This window comes from Malania oleifera, chromosome 9, assembly GCF_029873635.1.
Source record: "Malania oleifera isolate guangnan ecotype guangnan chromosome 9, ASM2987363v1, whole genome shotgun sequence".
Taxonomy (NCBI): Eukaryota; Viridiplantae; Streptophyta; class Magnoliopsida; order Santalales; family Ximeniaceae; genus Malania; species Malania oleifera.
In genome coordinates, this window is record NC_080425.1 from 61,773,993 (window position 1) to 61,796,215 (window position 22,223).

The 22,223-nt window shown below is 37.8% G+C and overlaps 1 protein-coding gene across 1 annotated transcript in view; it reads left to right on the forward strand.

Moving 5' to 3' along the window:
• The window catches only part of LOC131163850 (uncharacterized), a 56,889-nt gene that overhangs the window by 22,142 nt on the left and 12,524 nt on the right, over window positions 1–22,223 (forward strand). The window contains exons 7-12 of the mRNA XM_058120647.1: window positions 4,146–4,226; window positions 4,369–4,433; window positions 5,037–5,106; window positions 5,184–5,261; window positions 5,387–5,484; window positions 5,549–5,684. Coding sequence (XP_057976630.1) covers window positions 4,146–4,226; window positions 4,369–4,433; window positions 5,037–5,106; window positions 5,184–5,261; window positions 5,387–5,484; window positions 5,549–5,684 — 528 coding nt within the window. The remainder of the gene's footprint in view (window positions 1–4,145; window positions 4,227–4,368; window positions 4,434–5,036; window positions 5,107–5,183; window positions 5,262–5,386; window positions 5,485–5,548; window positions 5,685–22,223) is intronic.

The following is a 22,223-nucleotide window of genomic DNA, read 5'->3' on the forward strand; positions in this document are numbered from 1 at the left end:
AAGACTGGGTTGGAGGCAATATGAATGGAAGCTTGATTATCACTCATCAACTCCATATTCTATTGACTGAACACTTGACTTGTCCATCAGAATTTGTTTCTTATTCCTCCAAGAAGCCAAATTACAACCAATAGAGATAGAGTACCTGGTTGTGGATCTTCTGTCGAAAGGTGACCCGACCCAATCTGCATTAGTATATCCCTGATATGAGTGTGACCTCGATCCTAATATAAGAGACCTCTCCTAGATGCACCTTTGAGATATCTCAATATGCAAAGTATTGCATCCCAGTGACTTGTTCTTGGAGATTCAAGAAATTGGCTCACAACACTTATTGCGAAAGACATTATTTAGCCAAGTGACTATGAGGTTATTCAACTTTTCAGAAAGTCTCCTATATCGTCCTGGTTTGGGAAACAAATCACCAATATTGGGTACACTTGTTTTTGGCATAACATTTGAGTTTGAAAGATGTTGGTCCGCCACCAATTCTCGATCTCTTTAGCCTTGTGGGAGGAGAGCATACGTCAAAGCACTAAACAGGTTCTCAAATTGCCATCATCGTCTAAGTCACTTGGAATTTTTGTTTCAGCTTCTACTACTTGAGTATCATCGTCATCATCTTCTTCCTTTTCTGCAATAGCCATGAAGTTAGGACATTGTGCAGCTTGATGTCTAAAACCTTGACATTTAAAGCATTTGAATGATGGTTGGCTCTTAGAACTTGTTTCAGAATGGTCAGGAGTCTTCCAAGAGGTATTAGTCTGAACACCTTTACCCAATTGATCAACTGTCTTCTCTTATACCACTCCACTAGTACTCTTTCAAACTGAAGGGCTGATGTAGCCCTAGGAGGATTGCTTGCATGTCTTCCTCGATCTGAGTGGCAACCTGTGCTGCATCCCCAATTGTGATGAGATGACATGCAGCAAGTTTGGAGGCAATAGCTGGCTTCAACCCTTTTGTGTACAAAGCTATCATAATGTTCTCTTTCCATTCTATATCGGCACGAGTAGCCTAATGATAGAATCTACTAGTGTACTCCATGACTGTCTTTTCTTCTTGCTTCAAATCAAAGAGCTGGAGATGAACATGCTGCTGATAATTGGGAGGCACAAATTGCTCTTGCATGGCTCTCGCTTCATCTCATCCCACGTTGTGATCTCACCAAATCTCCTTCTTTTGAAGATTTCCCTTTGTTTAACCCACCAAATTCAAGCAGCTCCTTTCAATTTTGATTCAGCAAAGTTTAACTTTCTAGCCTCATTCATGTCATGCCATCAGAAATAGTACTCCAAAGAATACACCCAATCATCAAATTCATTGAGAGAACCATCACCATTAAAATCTGAGACTTCTACTTTAATTCCCTTACATAAATGATTATTTCGGCCTCCACACAACTCAAAAACATGATTGACAGCAGCTATTCCACCATCTTGTTTGGTAGGAAATTCCATGGGCCTTTTACATAAGGCTGCAACTTTGGTTGTTAGCCTATTCAAAGCATCAGTAATAGTCCCCAAAGCATTTTCCATATTTTGTATCCTACTGAATAACAACTCCATTTTTGCCGACAATTCAACATTGGTCACCATGATGCTCTTATATGAAGCAAATCACAAACTTCACTTTCAATTATTTAAGAATATTCTTCAAGTTGCCTTTAATCTTAGTATCACGCAAAAATGAAACAAATTCACTAGAAAAACTCACAAATAGCAGCAATAAAACCTGACTTTTGATGCTGGCAGCAACAATTTGTAGGGTTTCATGCCAAATTATCATGCTTGTTTACAAAAATTCAAGTTAGGAACCGAAATATCATGCTGCAAATCAAAATATCATGAGAAAACACCAATTTCTCGTGATTCTGGCGGCAGGAGGGAAGTATGACAGAATCCCACTCGCAGTCGCCGGCGTGTGGGGCGCATGAGTCGCCAGCGGTGACTTTACGGCAATGATTTTCTGGTGAGTGGTAGATCAAAGAGTGGTGGTGGTGTTGAGAAAAGCTCCAACAATGGTGGATTTTGAAGGGGGTGGCGGCTGGAGAACTTCAGGTGGCGCGTGGGGGTTCACAGCTGGTTGGTTGTGATGAAATTTTTAGGGGAAAGGTTTTGGGGGGTTCTGTTTTTGGTGGTATGGGCGGTGTTGCAGGATGGTGACTGGGAAGTGGCGTTTTAAGAAGTGGGGACATAGATGGAATTTTCTGAAAAGTTCTGAAATTGCAGAACTGCTTTTCGGTTTTGTTTTTTTGTTAAACTGAAATTTCAAAAAGGAAATGATGAGATGAGAGAGTAATAGAGAAGAAGAGATTAATGGAGAGATTGGAAGATGAAGAAGAAAAGAAGAAGAAGATGGAAGAAATAGAAAGATTAATTGCTGGACAGAGACTGCTGCAAGTAGAGGAGATAGAAACAGAATTTAGAAATTAGATAGTTTAGAGAATTATGGAAGAGAGTTAAGAGAAGAAGAAGAAGAAGAAGAAGAAGAAGAGAACAAGAAGAGAAACAGACAAGAAGAAGAGGGCAGACTGCTGCTGGGAAGCAGGGAATTATAGACAGAACAGGAGATCAGAAACAGAGAAGAAAGAAGAAGAGAAGGAAGAAGGGGAAGAGGAGGAGAAAGGGAACAGAGGAGAGATGAGATACCAGGGGAAAACTCACATTCATTTCAATTCAAATTCATCAACAATTGCCTACATCATGGCTTTCACACACTATTTATAAGAAAGCCGCTAAACATATGAAATTACACATATACCCCTAAAACTACATTACATAACAAACATATGCTTAAACAAGTAAATAACAAAGCACATTTGGGTTTTGGATCCAATAAACCATTCACCCTATTTTTTGACATAGGCCTCCTAATTGGGTCGAAATGATCCATCCAAATAACCACTTCTTGCCCTACACCACTTGGCCTGCCATCTGGTCCAGTCATGCAGTAGAATGATCCACCTCCAAGCAGTTATTTAGGATTTTTGTATGCATATGGAAGATGATAGTTTTAGGCAAAAGAGTATGCATTTGTGATGGATGAATGGGTGATGAGCTAGTCTTAGCGCATGTACATGAATGTTAGTCCTTTTCAAAAGTTTCGCGGGTCACCAGTGGGGTAGGGTTGTATGAGTCCTTTTATACAATTTTGCATTTCACTATGTAGGGTGGGTTATGCAAGTCCTTTTCCACAACTTTGCACGAATGGGGGGAACATCCTTCAAAAGTTGGAGAGGCTTGTCAAATTTCTTACCTCAGTTCAAGTTTCTTTGGATCCCCTCTCTTGTTGCATGTAATCTCAATCAGATCACACTCATCAGCGCACTATTTTGTTCATGGTGCAAGTCTCAAACCATTTGAAATGTTGTTCCACTATCTCTATTTTACAAGCACCATTCCTAGTCTACCACGGATGTGTTCATTTCTTAGTTTACCTTTAGAGTAAGATTTCTAATTCATCTCAACATCTTCATTTAAGACGCGCTTCTTTTTTTATTTTACTATCTTAAGTTTGGAAACAATTTTTATGGAGCATATTTTTACATGTTGATTGCTATGCTTTTGGTTTCTTCTTTTTAGCTTCCCATTATCAACATGTACACTAACGACTTACCACTTGTGTTTAGAATATCTATATGGCAGTGTGACATGCTATTAAATTATATTCAGTTTTTAGTGCAAATTGGTTATATAATGAGTTATCTTTCATGCAACATGCTGCTGATGCTAACTGTTCAGTACGAATGTACTGGGCATGTTATGCCTATGTTGAAGGCTTGAGATAGGTATTCACTTTCTGTTTATTGAAAAAATGCCATTTAAAGATGTCCATCAATATATATTGTAGTAAACATTTTTCAAATTGTTTTGTCATTTGTAAATGTTGTGGAATTTGTTTCATAACATTGCATTGGTTGGATATTGAAATATACTTGGCATTTTTTGCTTTCTATTTAGTCAGAAAGAACTAGTTTGGGATAGTCAAAGCTAGAATGCAGCCAGAAAACTGGTTAATAACTCATAATTTAACCTTCTAATTAATTGCTTTGATTAGTAATTTAGTGCTCTACTACTCTCTCTCTCTCTCTCTCTCTCTCTCTCTCTCTCTTACTGATTAGTAACTTCTTATCCAAAAAGCAGGTGCATGACCTGCTGAAGCTGTATGATGATATCAAGGTCCCTCCTGAGCGTTTGTTGTTTAAAATTCCTTCAACGTGGCAGGTCAGTACATGAAAAAAATGTCTAAAATTTTGTTCTTTCCTCATAAACATGACACATGGAATAGAATGTTGCTTATTGTTTTTTTATTTTTTATTTATTTTATTTATTTATTTTATTTTCATTTTTACTTTTTTTTTTTTAGGGAATAGAGGCCTCAAGATTGCTGGAATCAGAGGGCATACAAACACATATGACTTTTGTTTACAGGCATGTTTGTGTTGCCTACTTGTCCTTTTTGTATCTTATTCCCTGTTTTCTGATGTGGAAAATGGTTTCTCATAATTTGTGAGAAAATTGCCGTGATTTTTTTTTTATTGGTAAATGACTTGACGATGGTGCCTCGAATGTAGCTCAGCATGTAAGTTTCCGAGGTCGAAGTATTTCTATTGTTCTCTGTGAGTCTGCCCAAAGTTTTTCATTTTGTGTTTTTGTACCTGTTCATGAAAGGGGTGCACAGATGCATCATCGACCATTGAGACTTTATTGCTAAGATGTTACTTCTTTTAAATTCAATTAAAGACTGAATTGCTGTCCTCTGTTTATATTGAGATAGTCAATTGAGAGAGATAGATTACAGAAAAAAAATGTTAAATTGCTAATTTATGATTCAGCTCCTTCCCTTGTTTGGGAATTGGGCTGTATCTTCCTTCACCTGCATTGTATCCTTTTCTTCACATTTTATTGTCTTTCTGACTGGCTTTATATATCCAATGACAAACATTTTCTGTCTTTGTAGAATATACAACTATAGCAAATTGCAATCTAAAACTTGTCTCTGGATTATTTGACCATTTAATGGTGGTTCTTCAGCTTTTCTCAAGCTGCGGCTGCAGCTCAAGCTGGTGCTTCTGTCATTCAAATTTTTGTTGGTCGAATTAGGGTAACTTACAACTTTCTAATATATGATGATTTGTATTGCCTGTGCCTTGTCATTGACGGAGTCTTAATGTTGTTCAGGATTGGGCACGCAATCACTCTGGTGATCCTGAGGTAGAAGCTGCTCTCAGAGAAGGAGAAGATCCTGGTTTGGCTCTGGTTAGGTTTACAAAATTTCTGAATTTAGGTTGACTAATAACTACCAAGTCTCTTAACTCAAGAGAGTAACTTGGGAGTAGATAACTATCAAATGCTTATGTCATGTATGTTGTCCATAATTGCAGGTAACGAAGGCTTATAATTACATCCACAAACATGGTCACAAATCAAAGTTGATGGCAGCAGCAGTTCGGAACAAGCAGGATGTATTCAGTCTTCTGGGGTAAGTGTGGGGCTCATTTTTAGTAGAAGCTTTCTGCATATCTCATTGTTTTCTTCTTGTTCAGGATTGACTACATTATTGCACCATTGAAAATATTGCAATCTCTCAAAGAGTCTACCACGTCTCCCGATGACAAGTACTCTTTTGTGAGGAGACTATCGCCCCAGACTTCCGCCAATTATAATTTCACTGAGGAGGAGGTATGCCTGCATTCCATTATTGCATTAAAGCTTTTGATATAGTTTACTAAATAAAACAGAATTATAAAAGGGCATGTCATCCATTATAATAAAATAGAAATGAGTTGAAATAAAGTTCTCTCCAAGAATGCATGCATCAAAATGTACCCAAATTAAGGCTCAATGTAAGGTGGTTCTAAGGTTGTCCCACTTGTTGACACTTTACTTTGTCAGGGAGATAATTTACTGAAGAAAGAGAGTTCTTAACGGTTATTTTGGTCATTTAGCATTACTAGTTTGTTCTAGATTATGTAAGTGTTAGTAAGGGTATTATGGTCATTGGGATGTACCTGACATATATTATAAAGAGAGGGAGAGATCTATCATTGAGCTTAGGTCTTCCATTTTACCCAATTATTCAACATAGTATCAGAGCAAGATCTGATCTAAATTCTAAGTTCAAACCAAAATCAAACCCTAAACCTCAAACCAAAACAAAACTCTAAACCTCAAACCTGCTGCTGTAGAAGGATAATCTACACCACCAAAGACCTGAAGCAAAGTCCAGGAGTTGCTGGAAGACATTGTGGTCGATGGAAAAATCCTGGATTTCAGAAACTCAAAGAAGCACTTTGTATTTTGCTAAGTTAAAGTCACGTTCAGAATCTGCTGATCTGCTGCCCGTGAAATTTCACAGCCGTAGAGTGTCCCATGCACTGCCACGTGCCGGCCGGAAGCCAACAGCTCCAACTCCACGTGCCAGCACATGAGTGTTTTTGAGCAAGATTTCTGCTCTCGTTTTGTTCTAAATACCTCCATGCATCATAATATCAAGTTGTTCGCTATGTGTTTTGTTAAAAAATTGAAATTTTTTTGATTCTTCACTCAAGGCACTTTGTTAATTGTTGTTTGGTACTGCTAGAGCTGTGTGCTGGTTTCTTGGGGCTGTGTGTAAGATTCTTGGTGCTGTGGAAGCATTATGCTGGTTTAGTTGTAACTTATACGTGGTAGGTCACCTTGTTCGTGGTTGTTCTAATTCCTTCTTGGTGCTTTGGCAACCTTATGCTGTTTATTTGTGACTTGTTTTGGTGGGTCACCTTGTTCGTGATTGTTCCAACTGTTAACTTATTGTCATTAGTCTAAGTTTGTAAGTATTGGGATGGAGTCCCAAATCCCAAAAGTATGTTTCCCTTGTTACTTGATTCACTATGTTTCCCTTGTTACTCGTTTGAGTGAATCACGTATTGTGACTATTTTTGAGGAGTATTCAAGGTTTTTGCATCCAACATTTTATGTCATCTAATATCTCTCCCACTAGTTCGATTTTGTTGCCATTGATCGTATGATAGGTATAACCAACTTATTTTTTGTCCTCTAGTATCCTAAAAATCTACCCCTAAGTTACCCTTGCTGACGGGTCCACTACTACTGTTAAGGGGATAGGAATAGTAAATCCTACTCCTTTTCTTTTGTTTTGCACATTCCTAGATCCCCTTTCAATCTCATGACAGTTAGTAACCTCACAAAGTCACTAAATTGTTTTGTAACCATCTTTCTTGATTATGTGGTTATTAAGGATCTGAAAAGATGAGGAAGGAAATTGGCATAGAACACGATGCCGTAGAATTTACTATTTTTAAATTGCTCTCTCCTCCCATTGCTTGCCACAACTACACCACCTCAAGTCCATTTTCTCCTTGGTCATTCATCCTTGGACAAGTTGAAACAACTAGTCCCTATTTTGAGTTTTATGCCTAATCTTGAGTGTGAGTCTTGTCAATTAGGAAAGCATCATCGTGTTCCCTTTGCTTCTTTGGTCAAAAATTGGGTGGTTAGTCATTTTATACTAGTCCATTCCAGTGTTTGGGGTCTTAGTCATGTCATGTCAAAGTTGGGGTTTATGTACTTTGTTACAGTTGTCAATGACTACTTCAGGATGACTTAGTTGTATTTAATGAGAGATTTTTTTGAGTTTTTTAATATCTTTTGTGCCTTCTGCTCTCAAATAAAGACTCAATTTGATATGACAGTCAGGATACTTTGTAGTGATAATGCTAAGGAGTACTTCAATACCCAATTCACTACCTATACGATTAACATTGGTATGATCCATTACTCATCTTGTGCCCACACTCCATACAAAAATGGAGTCTCCAAAGTTTTTTGGAGTGATGTCGTGCTCATTACTTTTTCTCATCAATAAAATGCCATCCTCTCTCCTTGGTGGTAAAATCCCATATTCAGTTATCTTAAGGCTCCTCGTTCTCCTTTCCTTGTATATTCCGCTATATCCTTTGTCCATCATTTAACTATAGGAACAAATAAGTTTGATACTTGTGCTATCAAATGTATTTTTTGGGGCTATTTCTATACTCAAAAGGGATATTGATGTTGTAGCCCTACTTTACATCGATTATTTGTCTCTGTTGATGTCACCATTTTTGAGTCTACACCATACTACTCTGATGCCTTGAATTTTGTTGACCTTGAGAGTCCCTTCCTTTGCCTTACCTTCTAGATCCTAGCCTATTATTTGTGTTCAATCCTATTGCATCTAGTTTGAAACCTTCTCATCAATTGGATCATCCCAATTTACAGGTATATGCATGGCGACCCAAGGGATGACAACCTTCTCTAGTTTCTACTTCCATGCCTTTAATTCCTCCCTCAAATGATCCTAGGTTAGAGGATTGGGCACAAATCCTCATATTATGATTTCTTGTCACCTCGTATTATTGTTTTGTTAGTACTTTGTCTTCTATTGCTCTTCCAAAATCCATTTTTGAATCCCTATCCCATTTTGGGTGGAGGACTGCAATGGTTGAAGGGATGCATGTGCTACATGATAATAATACTTGGGATTTGGTACCTCTTCCTCCTGATAAGTCTATGGTTATGTGAAAGTCAATCTTGATGGTTCTATGGCTCATTTGAAGGTGCACCTTATTGCTATGGGATATACTCATTTATATGGTTTGGATTATTTAGAGACATTCATTCCAGTTGCTAAACTTGCCTTAGTACGTTTTGTTCATCTCCTTAGTCACTACTTGTCACTAGCCTCTAAATCATTTAGATGTGAAGAATGCTTTCCTGTATGGTGATCTTTAGGAGGGGGTCTATATGTAGCAACCACTTGGGTTTGTTGCTCAAGGGGAGTCAGACTTAGTGTATTACCTCAAGAAATCATTAGATGTTAATAGTCTTCCAAAGCATGGTTTGGTCGATCTAGTGGTCTAGTACTTGAGTTGGCCTTTGACATTGTGCAGTAGATTACTTTGTATTTTGTTGTCATACTCCATTCGACAGAATATTGCTTATTGTTTATGTGGATGTGATTGTGATTACTAATGATGATGATCAAGGCATCTGGGACCTAAAGCTTTTCATACAAACCAAGTTTCAGGCCAAGGATTTGGGACCATTGAAGTACTTCTCGGGTATAGAAGTATTGAGATCTCATATTAGAACCATCTTGTTACATAGGAAGTATGTTTTTGATCGTTTAGATGAGATTGGGCTATTGGGATCCAATCGTGACTTGTTCATACACCCATGGCTCTCAACTGTGAGTTAGTGCCAGATATGTGTGACTTGTTGCCTACTCCACGATGGTGTCAGAGACTTGTTGGAATGTTGAATTATCTCACAATTTGTCAACAGACATATCTTTTGCAACAAGTTTTGTGAGTCACTTTTTAGATTCTTCAAGAACAAGTCATTGGAATGTAGTAATTCACATTTAGAAATATCTTAAAGGTGCACTTTGGAGAGGTCTCTTATATCAGGATTGGGGTCACACTCATATGTAAGGATATGTAGATGCAAATTGGGTTGGATCACCTTTCGACAAAAGATCCACAATTAGGTACTGTATCTTTGTTTGTGGTAATTTTATTTTTAAGAAGAGTAAGAAACAAACTGTGGTGGGTAGGTCAAGTGTTAAGTCTAAGTGTAGAGCCATGGCTCATGCTACATGTGAATTTGTTTTGGTTGAAAAACATTTTGGAAGAAATGGGTTTTCGCATTCTCATTTTATGGAATTGACATGTGTAATCAAACTTCAATTCATATTGCCTCAGACCTAGTCTTTCATGAGCGCAAAAAGCCCGTTGAAATTGATTGCCACTTTGTTTGGAAGAAATTTGTGTAGAATTCTACTCATTACAACCACTCATGTGAAGTCTAATTTGTAGTTTGCTGATTTATTCACTAAAGCCTTGGGAGTTGCTAGTGTTAAATTCATTTGTAACAAGTTAGGAGCATATCAACGTATATGCTCCAACTTGACGGATAGTGCTAATGGTTATTTTGGTCATTTAGCATTATTAGCATATGGTAGAGTTATGCTAGTAAGTGTGGGTAAGTAAGGGTGTTATGCTCATTGGTATGTACTTGACATAAATTAGAAATGGAGGGAAAGACTTGTCATTAGGTTAGATCTTCTATTTTACCCAATTATTGAGCATGAGTTTTTACTCCTTTCTCCTATACGTTTCGCATTAGTTTCAAAAATCACTTTAAAATTGAAAATTGAGGGCTTAAATAAGGGTTTGTGTGTTTTTCTCAAACAAGTTTTAAAATTGTTCTTTTAGTTAATCTTTTTCATCAAAATATGTTGGAAAAATTTTATTGTAATGTGGGTTTTTTGGATTTTGAACATGTTCTATAAAAAATTTCCAAAAAGTTACAGAAAAGGATAAAAGTAGTGAATTTCGAGTTTAATTGTCTTAGTTGTAGTCAGGGTCATAGATTTCTATTTTGGAGGGATGCTCTTAGTCTCTCTCCTCCCAACCTCACTTGGATGTCATTACATTCCTCAAATTGGGCATAGAATTCCAAAAAAAAAAAAAAAAAAAAAAAAAAAAATGTACATTCACAGGCATGAATTTGATCAACAACCCAAATTATTATGGGCCATTTAGATGTTCTTTTATGTTGTAATGATTCATCATAATTACAGTCTATTTGATAAACAAAAATTGCAAAACATAAATAATAAAAATAAACTAGTGCTTGTGACTTGGCTTCTTTGTCTTCAATTAGGGAATGTATGCCCTCTTGGGGCCATGTGGCAGCACAGAATTTCTATTTTTTGTCCCTCTCTCAAGGTACCCTACTATGCCACTCCTGCTAAACATAGAACTACTCCAAGAGAGAGGAACAAGCCATACACAGAAGGGAAAATCTGGAAATTAACAGAAAAAAGTTGTGAGCATTGGAGCAGATTGGGAATAATGGAAGAGTAAAAGGAAGAATTTTGCACAAAAGGACAAGCAAATATACAAGGATAGATTAGGGAAAAGTTAGTGGTTTGTAGAATATAGGGGTAGATTTGACATATGTAGGCATGATGCATGTAGGGAGGGGTCAGAGCGTATTCCCTCGCTTAACTAATTTAGACATTTCGCAGTCCATTTAAATAAATAAAATGAGAAAAAAAAGCAGAAAATATGCTGCAATGGGAGATCCTCTGATTGCCTATAAAAACCCACAGAATCCCTCTACATAGGGGGAAGAAAGATGAGCAACTACTAAAAATTACTAGGCTCTCCATGCATTTCTTCCTTTTTGGAATCTCTCTCTCTTTGGAATTCCTTCGCTCAGGCTCACTCAACCCCCTCCTCTTGGATTATTAAGGACTTGCACAATGTCAACACGTGCGGATCGGGTGTCCAATGTCTCAACAGGGATGGTGGTTCTAAAATGATCTTTGTGGGGTGTTTAATTGTGTTTAAGAGTTCCATGGAGTTGCCATTAACCTTTTATTTGCCTAAGTGTGGTTAAGTTGACCTAATACTATCAATTAATTGTTCTATAAGTTAAACCTAGGGTCTAAGGAGCTGATAGTCAATAGTATGCATACTAGGGCCATGCTCAGGAGTACAATTGTGTGAGGACACTCCCTACACACCCATTCCATGAATAGTACCTATTGTGTTGATACATGTTAATTGTCCTTTATTTAATTCTTATTATCCTTCCATTTAATGTTGTTCACCTTGCATTCCTCGCGATATTCTAATATAGAATGCATGACTTTCCCCTGCATCAAGAAGATCGATAGAGGGTTTTATTGCGTCCATATATGACATCCATTGTTAGATTGTTTCAAATATATATATATTTTAAAAAATATTTGTTAATAAAGTGATCACACTAATCAAAGAAAGTATAATAATGAAAGTAAGGAAAGCAAGATCTAAATTCCATGCTAACCTAAACAACATAAATGTGTAGTAATGATAAAAAAGGAAACTAAAATCAATTGTCAAATACTAATATAGCTAAACAAGGAAAGTGTAATAACTAAAGAAAAGGATACCTCCATTATCTTAAAGTTAAACCCTAGATTTCATCAAACTAACTCAAGGCAAATAGGATCAAACTTTTTGAGGATGATAGATAATGCTTTATGTACAACAAGCAATTTTAGTTTATATTTATGTATTAATTTTTATGTTTTTTATGCATTTTTAATAACAAAAATAAGGAAACTATGATCAATATTTACCATAATATAACAAAGGCTACCACATAAAGTCAAAATATAAGTTTCCGAAGTCACAAGTTCTAATCTTACTAAAATAAGAAAGAAAGCAAGAAAGAAAGGAACATCGCAAAATCAACTCTTTATCTACAAAAGGAAACAATTCCTTCTTGATTTTTTTTTATTTCTTTTATTGGTCAAATAGAAGATTCTATTATGTGAAAACACACAAGAAAACTCTAGAACCTATAAATCAACCATATAATTTCTTTTGGAATTTTCTTCAAGTTTTGAGTTTTTTTTTTTAATGAAAAATTAAGGTGTTAAAAAAAGCCATAATAACAATAATAATAATAGGAAAAGTTTGAATTTTTTTAAAAAAATTATGAAAAATTAAGGCATAAAAAAACCATAATAATGGAAATAAATTTTTTTAATTAATTTTCATATTTTTAGCATTTTTTTTTTAAAAATATTTATTTAAAGTTGTAAATAAGAACAATAAAAAATTTTTAATAAAAAAGTTAATCGAGTCGGGTTTGTTCCCCTTTCTCCAAAACCCTAACATGAAATCTTTCTAAAACACTCTCTCTTTTCGATTCAAGACTTTGACATTGTAGTAGTACATGTATGATAGAATGCAAAAAAGCATGAGGAAGAACAATCCATGCTGTAAATAATCTCTTCTTTGCACATACGCACAATTTTAATGAAACCATGGAGGTATTATGAGTTGAAATTTACTATATTAACATGCATAAGTGTCATGAGCTAAGCTTGTTTAGGGCATTATGCTTGCCTGTGACTGCTTGTCTTGTGTGCTTGGGATGATTTTCCATCATGTGAATACTAGTGTAGGGTTATTTTCTACTAGTAGTGTCTTTGTATGCCAAATAAGGCAGTATGACTCCTCGGTCACTTTGATGTTTCCTAGTATCAGGATGATAATTATATAAAAACCTCTTTAGGGGAGGGTGAGTGTTCATCAGTCATTGTAAAACTCACTAGCTTTTGTCAACGTGTTTAGTCTACTTGCCTCCCTCGCTAAACACACATTGTCAACGGAGGTGTTGTTAATGAATTGCGTAGTTTCAATGTTTACTACTTGCGTACCACTACTTTCATGATTGCTTAGTGTTTCCATTGCCATTTGATTGAATGCTAATGAAAGTGTTTCATGGATGAATGTTAGCAAATGATAGGCTGGCTCGTTAAACAAGAGTGTTTTAGCTAGCGCCACATGGCCCTTTCACAATGGTGTGAAAATAGTCGGTCCGTGACACTTGGTATCAGAGCCAAGGCTTAGTTGCTACGAGAATTTAGTAACCTTCGTTGTGGGATTTGGAAAGTTTTCTTAAGTGACCATGGCACCAAACAATGCTGAGAGGATCAGTGTGCTAGAAGCACAGGTTGAGGCAACAACCAACACTGTGGCCGTGGAGGTGGCCCAGATGAGGGAACTTGTTGATGAAGTGATGGGATCACAAAAGCATCAAGCAAGTTTGCTAGGTGAGATGTCAGAGGACTTTCACCATACAGGGGAAACTTTGCAATCGCGAATGGTTGATCTGGATGCAAAGGTGAATTTGATGGTTCTTGCTATGGGGAACTCCAACACTCCGGGTGTTAGCAAGACCAAGGTACCAGAACCTAGGACGTATGCGGGTACCTGTGATGCCAAGGAGTTAGAGAACTTCTTGTTTGATGTGGAGCAGTACTTTCACGTTGTGAGGATGACCTTAGAAAAGGTGAAGGTGGATACTGCGACCATGTACTTGGTTGGTGACGCCAAACTGTGGTGGTGTACCAAGTACAAAGAAATTGAAAATGGAAGCTGTGTAATCGATAGTTGGGCAGACTTGAAGAGAGAGCTCAATGCCCAATTCTTTCCTAAGAATGTTGAGTATAATGCAAGGAGAAAGCTGAGAGATCTCAAGCATACGGGGTCAATCAGGGAATATGTGAAACAATTTTTTGCTTTGATGTTGGATATTCGGGATATGTCGGAGAAGGACAAGTTGTTTAATTTTCTAGAGGAGATGAAACCATGGGCAAGAACTGAACTTCATAGGCAAAGAGTTCAAGACTTGTCTACTGCACAAGCTGCTGCGGGATGCTTAACTGACTACATTGGTGATGATACCGCTTCGTCCAAACGGTTTGGCGGGGAGGGAAACAGTGGAAAGTCTTTCAAGAAAAACAAACCCAAGAGTGGGGGAGCCGACTCTAAATAATCAATCTCAAAGGAAGTTTCGTCGTCTCAAGGGTTCAACATACTCAATGGAAAGGGGAAGAATAAAATTTTGTGCTACTTGTGTGGAGGACCTCACAGAGTGAGTGTCAACACAAGGGATACTCAATGCTTTACAAGCTTCCACTTCGGGACAAGTGGTGGAAAGCGAGGGGGAAGAGGATGATGCCCCAACAGTGGGTTCAATGCGGTTGGTGAGCGCATTGGAAAAGTAGGCGAAAGCACCAAAAGTTACACGAGCAAAAGGGTTAATGTTTGTGGACTTGAGGATAAATGGGAAGAGTACCCGCGCTATGGTGGATACGGGGGCTACTCATAATTTTGTTTCAAAGTTAGAAGTATGGAGACTCATCTTATCCTTTGAGAAGAATACAGGATGCATGAAAGCAGTTAATTCTGTAGCCCAACCTACTTTGGGAGTAGCCAAGCAAGTGACTGTAAGTGGGAAGGTCATACAGATTTCACAGCGGTGCCATTGGATAACTTTCCAGTCATTTTGGGAATGAAGTTCCTAAGGGGGATGGGGGCAGTGCTGATGCCTTCGGTTGGTTCCCTGTATCTGATGGGAGATTACTCGTGCATGGTGCAAGTCGTTTCAATGAAAGGAGACGATGGGAAGTCCGTTTCAGCCATACAACTTAATGAGAGATTGGGGAAGGGTGAGCAGACACGTCTAGCCATGGTGGTGGTAGACAAAGAAGTAGGCCAAAAGCTGGAACCATCCAAGCGGTGTTAAATGAGTACAAGGAGGTGTTGCCGGATAAGCTCCCTCACAATTTGCTTTCACGGAAGACTGTGGAGCATGAGATCGAGTTGTTATCAAGAGTGAAACCACGTGCAAAAGGGCCATGTCGGATGGCGCCTTTAGAGATAGCAGAGTTGGAAAAACAACTTGATATATTGGAAGCGGGATGTGTTCGTCCTTCCAAAGCACCGTTGGGAGCATTAGTGTTGTTTCAGAGGAAACATGAAGAACATCTACGGAATGTGTTCGACAGGCTGATGGGAAATAGTCTGTATATGAAGAAAGAGAAGTGCTCTTTTGCTCAGTGGAGTAACAAATTCCTTGGTCATGTGGCTGAATAAGGTCATATCCAGAGGGGTATGGAGAAGGTAAGGATGATTCAAGAACGGAAGATCCCCACGACAGTGAAGGAGTTGCATTCTTTTCTTGGCCTTGCTAGCTATTACAATAAGTTCATTGAGGGGTATTCGCAGAGGATGACTCTAATGACAGAACTACTAAAGTAGGGGTAATGTTGGCCGCCTATGCATGATGATGTGGTTGATTATACCCAGACTTGTCTCATTTGCCAACAAGACAAGGGGGAGCGGAGGAAGTTTGGTACGTTCAGGGCCGCACCAAAGGATTGTTTGGCAAAGGAGACGACACAGTTGTTCCTTGTAATTGTTGTGAAATATTGGGGTGTTCCCCAAGTTATTATTTGTGACTGAGACTTAATGTTCACTGACAACTTCTTGGCAGAATTTTTGAGGATATTCTGGTCACATCTTGACATCTCTTCGAGTTCTCACCGATAGACAGACGAACAGATGAAGAGGTTCAGAGAGCTACTAGAAGAGTGCTTGCGTCATTTTGTCAATGACAACTAGAATTGGGTGCAACTACTTGATGTGGCCCCGTTTTGTGGCAACACCCAAAGGAGCTCAACAACCAACAAGAGTCTCTTTTGAGCTTGTTACAGGCTAGCAGCTGCTGTTACCTCACACAATGGGCGAGTCGTACAGACGAAAGAGTCCCAGGGCATAAATCTTCACCAGAGAATGGAGACAGAATGTAGAGTTTGCCCGACCCTATTTGGAGAAAACTTCTAAGCAGATGAAGAAGTGGGTAGATTAGGGGAGAAGACCGCAGCACTTCAACCATATGAAAGTGCATCATGTGTTTCATGTCAGCTGCCTAAAGCCATTCAACGCTAACGTTGATGATTTGAGCAGAAGTCAGTCAAACAGAGCAGAGTTGAAGACTGCGACTTGACAGACATGAAGTTGAAGAGATCCTTGCAGACAGAATGTTCATATCCTCAAGGAAGAAGTGGCAAAAATTCCAAGTGAAGTGGAAATGCCTTGATCACAAAGAAATAAGCTAGATTTCTGCGGAAGATATACAACTGATCGTGGACAAAGTTGAAGTGTACTTTGTGCCAAAGTCTACGAGGACATTGACCGCATAAGTGGGGGAGTGTCACGAGCTAAGCTTGTTCAGGGTATTATGCTTGCCTGTGTCCGTTTGTCTCGTGTGCTTGGGATGGGTTTCCATTATGTAAATACTAGTGTATGGTTATTTTTTGCTTGTAGTGTCCTTGTATGCCAAATAAGGCAGTATGACTCCTCGGTCACTTTGATGTTTCTTAGTGCCAGGATGATAATTACATAAAAACCTCTTTAAGGGAGGGTGAGTGTTCAGTCATTGTAAAACTCACTAGCTTTTGTCAACGTGTTTAGCCTACTTGCCTCCCTCACTGAACACATTGTCAATGGAGGTGTTGTTAATGAATTGGGTAGTTTCAATGTTTACTGCTTGCGTACCATTGCTTTCATGATTACTTATTGTTTCCGCTGCCATTTGATTGAATGCTAGTGAAAGTGTTTCGTGGATGAATGTTGGTAAACGATAGGCTGGTTAGTTAAAAAAGAGTGCTTTAGCTAGTGCCGCATGGCCCTTTCACAACGGTGTGAAAATAGTCGGACTGTGACAATAAGCATTGAAGAACATATCCTAGTGCTCACAGTTCACATTAACCCTTCACACTTAATAAGCAAAAGTCTACAAACATCATAGAAAAATTGAAAAGATCATACCTTGCTTTCTCCTTCAAGAATAAGAAAACCAATATAATCCAATAAGGCTTAGAAAACCCACTAAACAAATATAATATCCTTTGCTTCAATCTCCTTCCATTTGTGTCTTCTTGCTTGTAAATCTCTCCCAAACACTCGATAGTTCTGCAGCCATGGGTGAGATTAGAAGAAATAGAAGAGAGGAAGGGGAAGAGATGAGAGAGGAGATACCGAGGGGAACTCTCATGTACACTCAATTCAAATTCAACATCAACTGCTTACAACATGGCTTTCACGCTATTTATAAGAAAGCCTTTTCACATGAAATTACGCGCATATCCCTAGAAGTACATTACATTACAAACATACCCCTAGAATACACAAATACTACAAACAAGACCCCAAATACACATAATATTATACTAATTAAACTAAACACATAATAAACTACTAACTAAATAGAATAATCCTTGATCCAATTCTTCTTAAGTATTCTCCAATAATGATCTTCCTAAGGTCTTGCTTCTTGTCCTACATCAACTCTTCCCTAGTTAGAAAACATTTGGCCTCTAATTTTGAGATGTTGGAGGATCAGAAATAAGAAGAAAACTTGGACTCTTTGAAAGCTAGTGCCTTGAGTGATACAAGAAACCACAATCTTTTAGCAACATCATAGACTTGAATTGAGAGTTGGTATTCAATGAACTCGTTCGGGTTGATAAACTCTAGAATGGGGATGTTTGAAAGACTTTGGATGTCTTCAAATACATTCATTTCCCTGTTCGTAGTGTCTTCACATTGAGTATCTTTAACAGATTCTCTGTCTTGTTTGGTTGGTATTACAAGCTTCAAGATGATCTTCTTACCGTTATAGCATAAGACATGCGTTCCCATGTCCTTGAGTCACACGCAACTCATCCAACCAAGGAGAACAAAGGATTACATGCCCAATCTTTATAGGTATGATATCACACTAAACATTATCAAATAGTCACCCATTTGGATGGGAACCAAACATCTTTCACAAACATGTATTGTAGTGTTATCAATCCAAGATGTCTCATAAGGCTCTGGGTGAGGTTCTGGATGAAGTTGGATACAAATGACCGCATTTCTAAAAACCATATTCATAGAACATTTTCCATCAATGATGAATTTGCATACTTTTTTACCATATTTTGGAAAGGTATGGAATGGCTTGATATTATGCTCAGAGTGTGACAAAAGCCATTCATTCTTCCAGTAAGTTGTCACCATATTGCTGGATTTATTCATATGTACTGCAACTATACATCACCAAAAGTCATAACACAATATTCCCACAAGCCTTCCTCCCAATTTCTCAAAAACTATCTTCAATTCAGCTTTGATATTGATTGTTGTGCTGAAATAAAACAAATTCACAAAGAAAACTCACAAACACAGCGATGCAAACTGATTTGTTATTTCTGGCAGTGACAAATCCACACTCCAAAGGGCTGATGGTACAATAATTCTTCAATTTTTAATGTTTCATGTCAGATTATCGCACTTGCTTGCGTTATGTCGTGTCCGCGATCAAAATACCATTGTTGCAGATTAAAATATCGTGGAGAAACCCAGAATATCGTGGCTCCGGGCAATGTTTTGCAAAACTGGCAGTTGTAAGGACTCTGAAAACTTTTCTCATGCACGTCACCGGCGCGAGTCTGGCGGTGATTTTCCAGCGATGATTTTTGGGGTCGAGGGAGATCAAGGAATGTGGAATACAATGGTGTTGGTGCACTGGAAGTTAGGGTTTTCAAAATGCTGGCAGCTGGAGTATGTTTGGCTGGCACAAGGGGCAGCATGACTGGTTGGATGGTGATGCAATTTTGAGAGGATGGGTTTCAGAGGTGTTGCAGGATTGTGGCTGGAAAGTGGTGTTTGAACAAATGAGGGCACGGCTGGAATTTCAGAAAAAGTTCAGAAACTGCCTTGTCATTTTTTTTTTTTTGGAAATTTCAGGGAAGAGAAGAATTCACAGAGAATGAAGGATGAGAAAGAACTAAGAGAATGGAAGATGAAAGAACAAGTTGCGTTTGGGAGCATGGATTCTAGACCTTGGATTTGGATTTGAACTAATTTCAGTACAATTCTATATTGCATCTTATCCAAATCCAAGGCCTCTCCAAACATAGGGTAAGAGAATTTCACAATTTCAGAATGCAGAGTATAGATAGGAGAAAACAACAAGAGGAAGAAAGAAGAAGGTATAAGGAAAGAGAGGAGGATGAAACTGCCGCAGGCAGAGCAGTGGGTTAAATACATAGCATAAAATAGAGTGAAGGGGCTGCTGGACAGCAGAGAGAACAGAGAAAGAGAAGGAATGGAGAAGGCAGAACTTTGATTGTGGAAGAAGGGAACAAGAAGGAAGAAGAAGACAGGAGGAGTAAGAAGAATAAAAGAGAAGAAGAGTGAGGGGAAAATGGGGGACTGAAATGGCAGAATAGAGATTGATATGGGGCTCTGATACCAAATGATGCAGGGGCAGCATCAAGGTTCTCCAGCCATGGGAGAGGTTAGAAGAAATATAATAGAGGAAGGAAGGGGAAGGGAGGGGAGAGGAGATAACCAGTGGAAACACTCACGTTCACAGCTCAATTCGAATTCAACATCAATTGCTTACAACATGCCTTTCACGCACTATTTATAAGAAAACCTCTTCACATCAAATTAAACACAACCCTAAAACTACATTACATTACAAACATATCAATTCGAATACACAAATACTACAAACACAGCCCAAAATACACATGATATTATACTAATTAAACTAAACACGTAATAACTACTAACTAGACCCAACAATCCTCAATTTGATTCTTTTTAGTTATTCTCCAACAAGGATCTTCCCAAGGTCTTGCTTGTCCTACATCAGTGAGTCCTCCTCCTACCATTCTTGAGCATGTATTTCCTTTTTAGCCTTCAACATATGCTTCCGATAGAGTGTCCCCTCCAACTGAACGTGTAAGCCCTTCTTGCCCTTTCCTCCAAGCTTCTTTCTATAAGCAAAAGGCTGGAGTTTTTGAGAAAAACCTAAGGTTTCCTAAAATATCCTTAAAATGCATTCCTTTTTACCAATTTTCCATAGTAATGAAGCTAACCTTGGCTCATCTGCACATTCACCCTAAGTTATTGAAATTAAGCCCAAAATTAGCCCAATTCCAAGATTTAGTGCCTGAAAAGGAAGGTGTAGTCCCAAGAAGAAAGGGGGGGGGGGGTGTGAATTGGGTTTTAAAAGTTTCTTTTAACTCCTTTTATGGATTCTCAACTTATTGTAAGTTTAGTACTCAAATAAGGATAATTTGAATTACAATATCAGCTAGAAGTCAATATTCACTTTTAAAACTTTAAGAATGAGTAAATCAATTTGATCTTGCAGTAATGTCAATTAACACCCAACCAATAAATTGATTCAATCAACACAAACCAATAATTCACAATGTAATGCTTTCAGCTTTTGAATAATTCAATCCTCTCAACAAGATGACCAAAACAAGTTTCACACTAAAGAATGAATTCAGCAAAGCTTCCAAGATTCAGCGATTGAGTAACTGAAAGTAGAGTTTGATAAAAACCCTGTTTTAATGAAGCACAATTGAAAATTCTAACACTCTTACAAAACTCAGATTTTAAATAAACTTTCAATTAATGAGTCTTGGGTGTTAATCAATCAACATACTCCCTTATGGTTTCCGCAAAAAGTATTGATCAACCAACGTACTCTCGTTTGCTTTTCGCAATCCCAAAGTCAAATTAATTTTTGGTTTATTTAATACCCAATCCACAAAATTTATAGATTTGAAATTAACAACCACGCAGTTATATATGTGCAGAAAATTAAAGAGAGTTTAGGGAAAGAGAGTGAGACTGAGTTTTTTATGAGGTTCGTTTTATACTTAGCCTACGTCCTCGCCTTAGGCAAGACCACCTAAGGATTCCACTATAGCGTTCCTTTACGGGCGGAACAAACCATTACAATCCCTCCTTTAGGGTGGAGCCCCCTTTCCAAGCAATACCCCATGCTCGGTACAACGATTCAACCAACCTTGAACTATAAAAAACTACAAGAGAAACAAGAAACAATTTGGTGTACAATGACACTCTCAAAAGAGTAGATTAGTACAATTGAAATCTACATACTTCACTCAAAATCACAATATAGAAAGATGAAGCTCAAGTATATATATCACCGGGGTTCTTTCTTAGGTTGAATAACTCAGTAAAAATGTAAAGACCTGTGAGCTTTTCTTAGCAAAATCACAGCAAGTAATTCAACAAGAATATAGGCAAGGTAGCTTTGAAGAGTAGAAAGAATTTGATTGATTTGCTGCTTGTAAGTTGTTGGTGTATTTGATCCTTGGATTTAATCATGTATTTATAGAGTTTAAAGAGCATTTTTCGTGTTGCCCAAATTGCTTGGAGTATTCCCCAAGTTTTCACAAAGTTTGGTGGCCAAGAAATCACTTTTGGAAAGTTTCCTAGCTGTTAAAATTTGAATTTCGAAGGTTCAGGTGTTTGAACTCAAGGGGTCAGTTGCCTAAACTTTAAATTTCAGCGTATTTTTGAATTAATACAGGGTCAGGCGCCTGAGGTTACAAGGGTTAGGTGCCTGAAGTGGTTCTATCTGCTGTTTAGGCGCCTTATCAGTTACCTGAAGTGCTGTCAGCTTTGACCACCCTTCAATATTTTGGTCATAACTTTTTCTACTCAACGCCAAATTAGACGTTCTTGGTATCAATAGAAAGTTAAGAGAAAATCCCACAACTTTCATGTTGAACACTTTTTAAGATAAGGAGTTTTTGATATAAAAAAATGCTCATCAATGCGGATATAGAAAAAATAACAGAATTTGGAAAATCCTGTTTTGGTTCTTTTCATTCCAAAAATAATTTTAACCTTATAAAAATAATTTCCAAGTATTTTAAAAGATATCTAGGTCCAAGTAATTAACCTAAGAACTTCATGTATCCATATTAAAATTGCTTGAAGT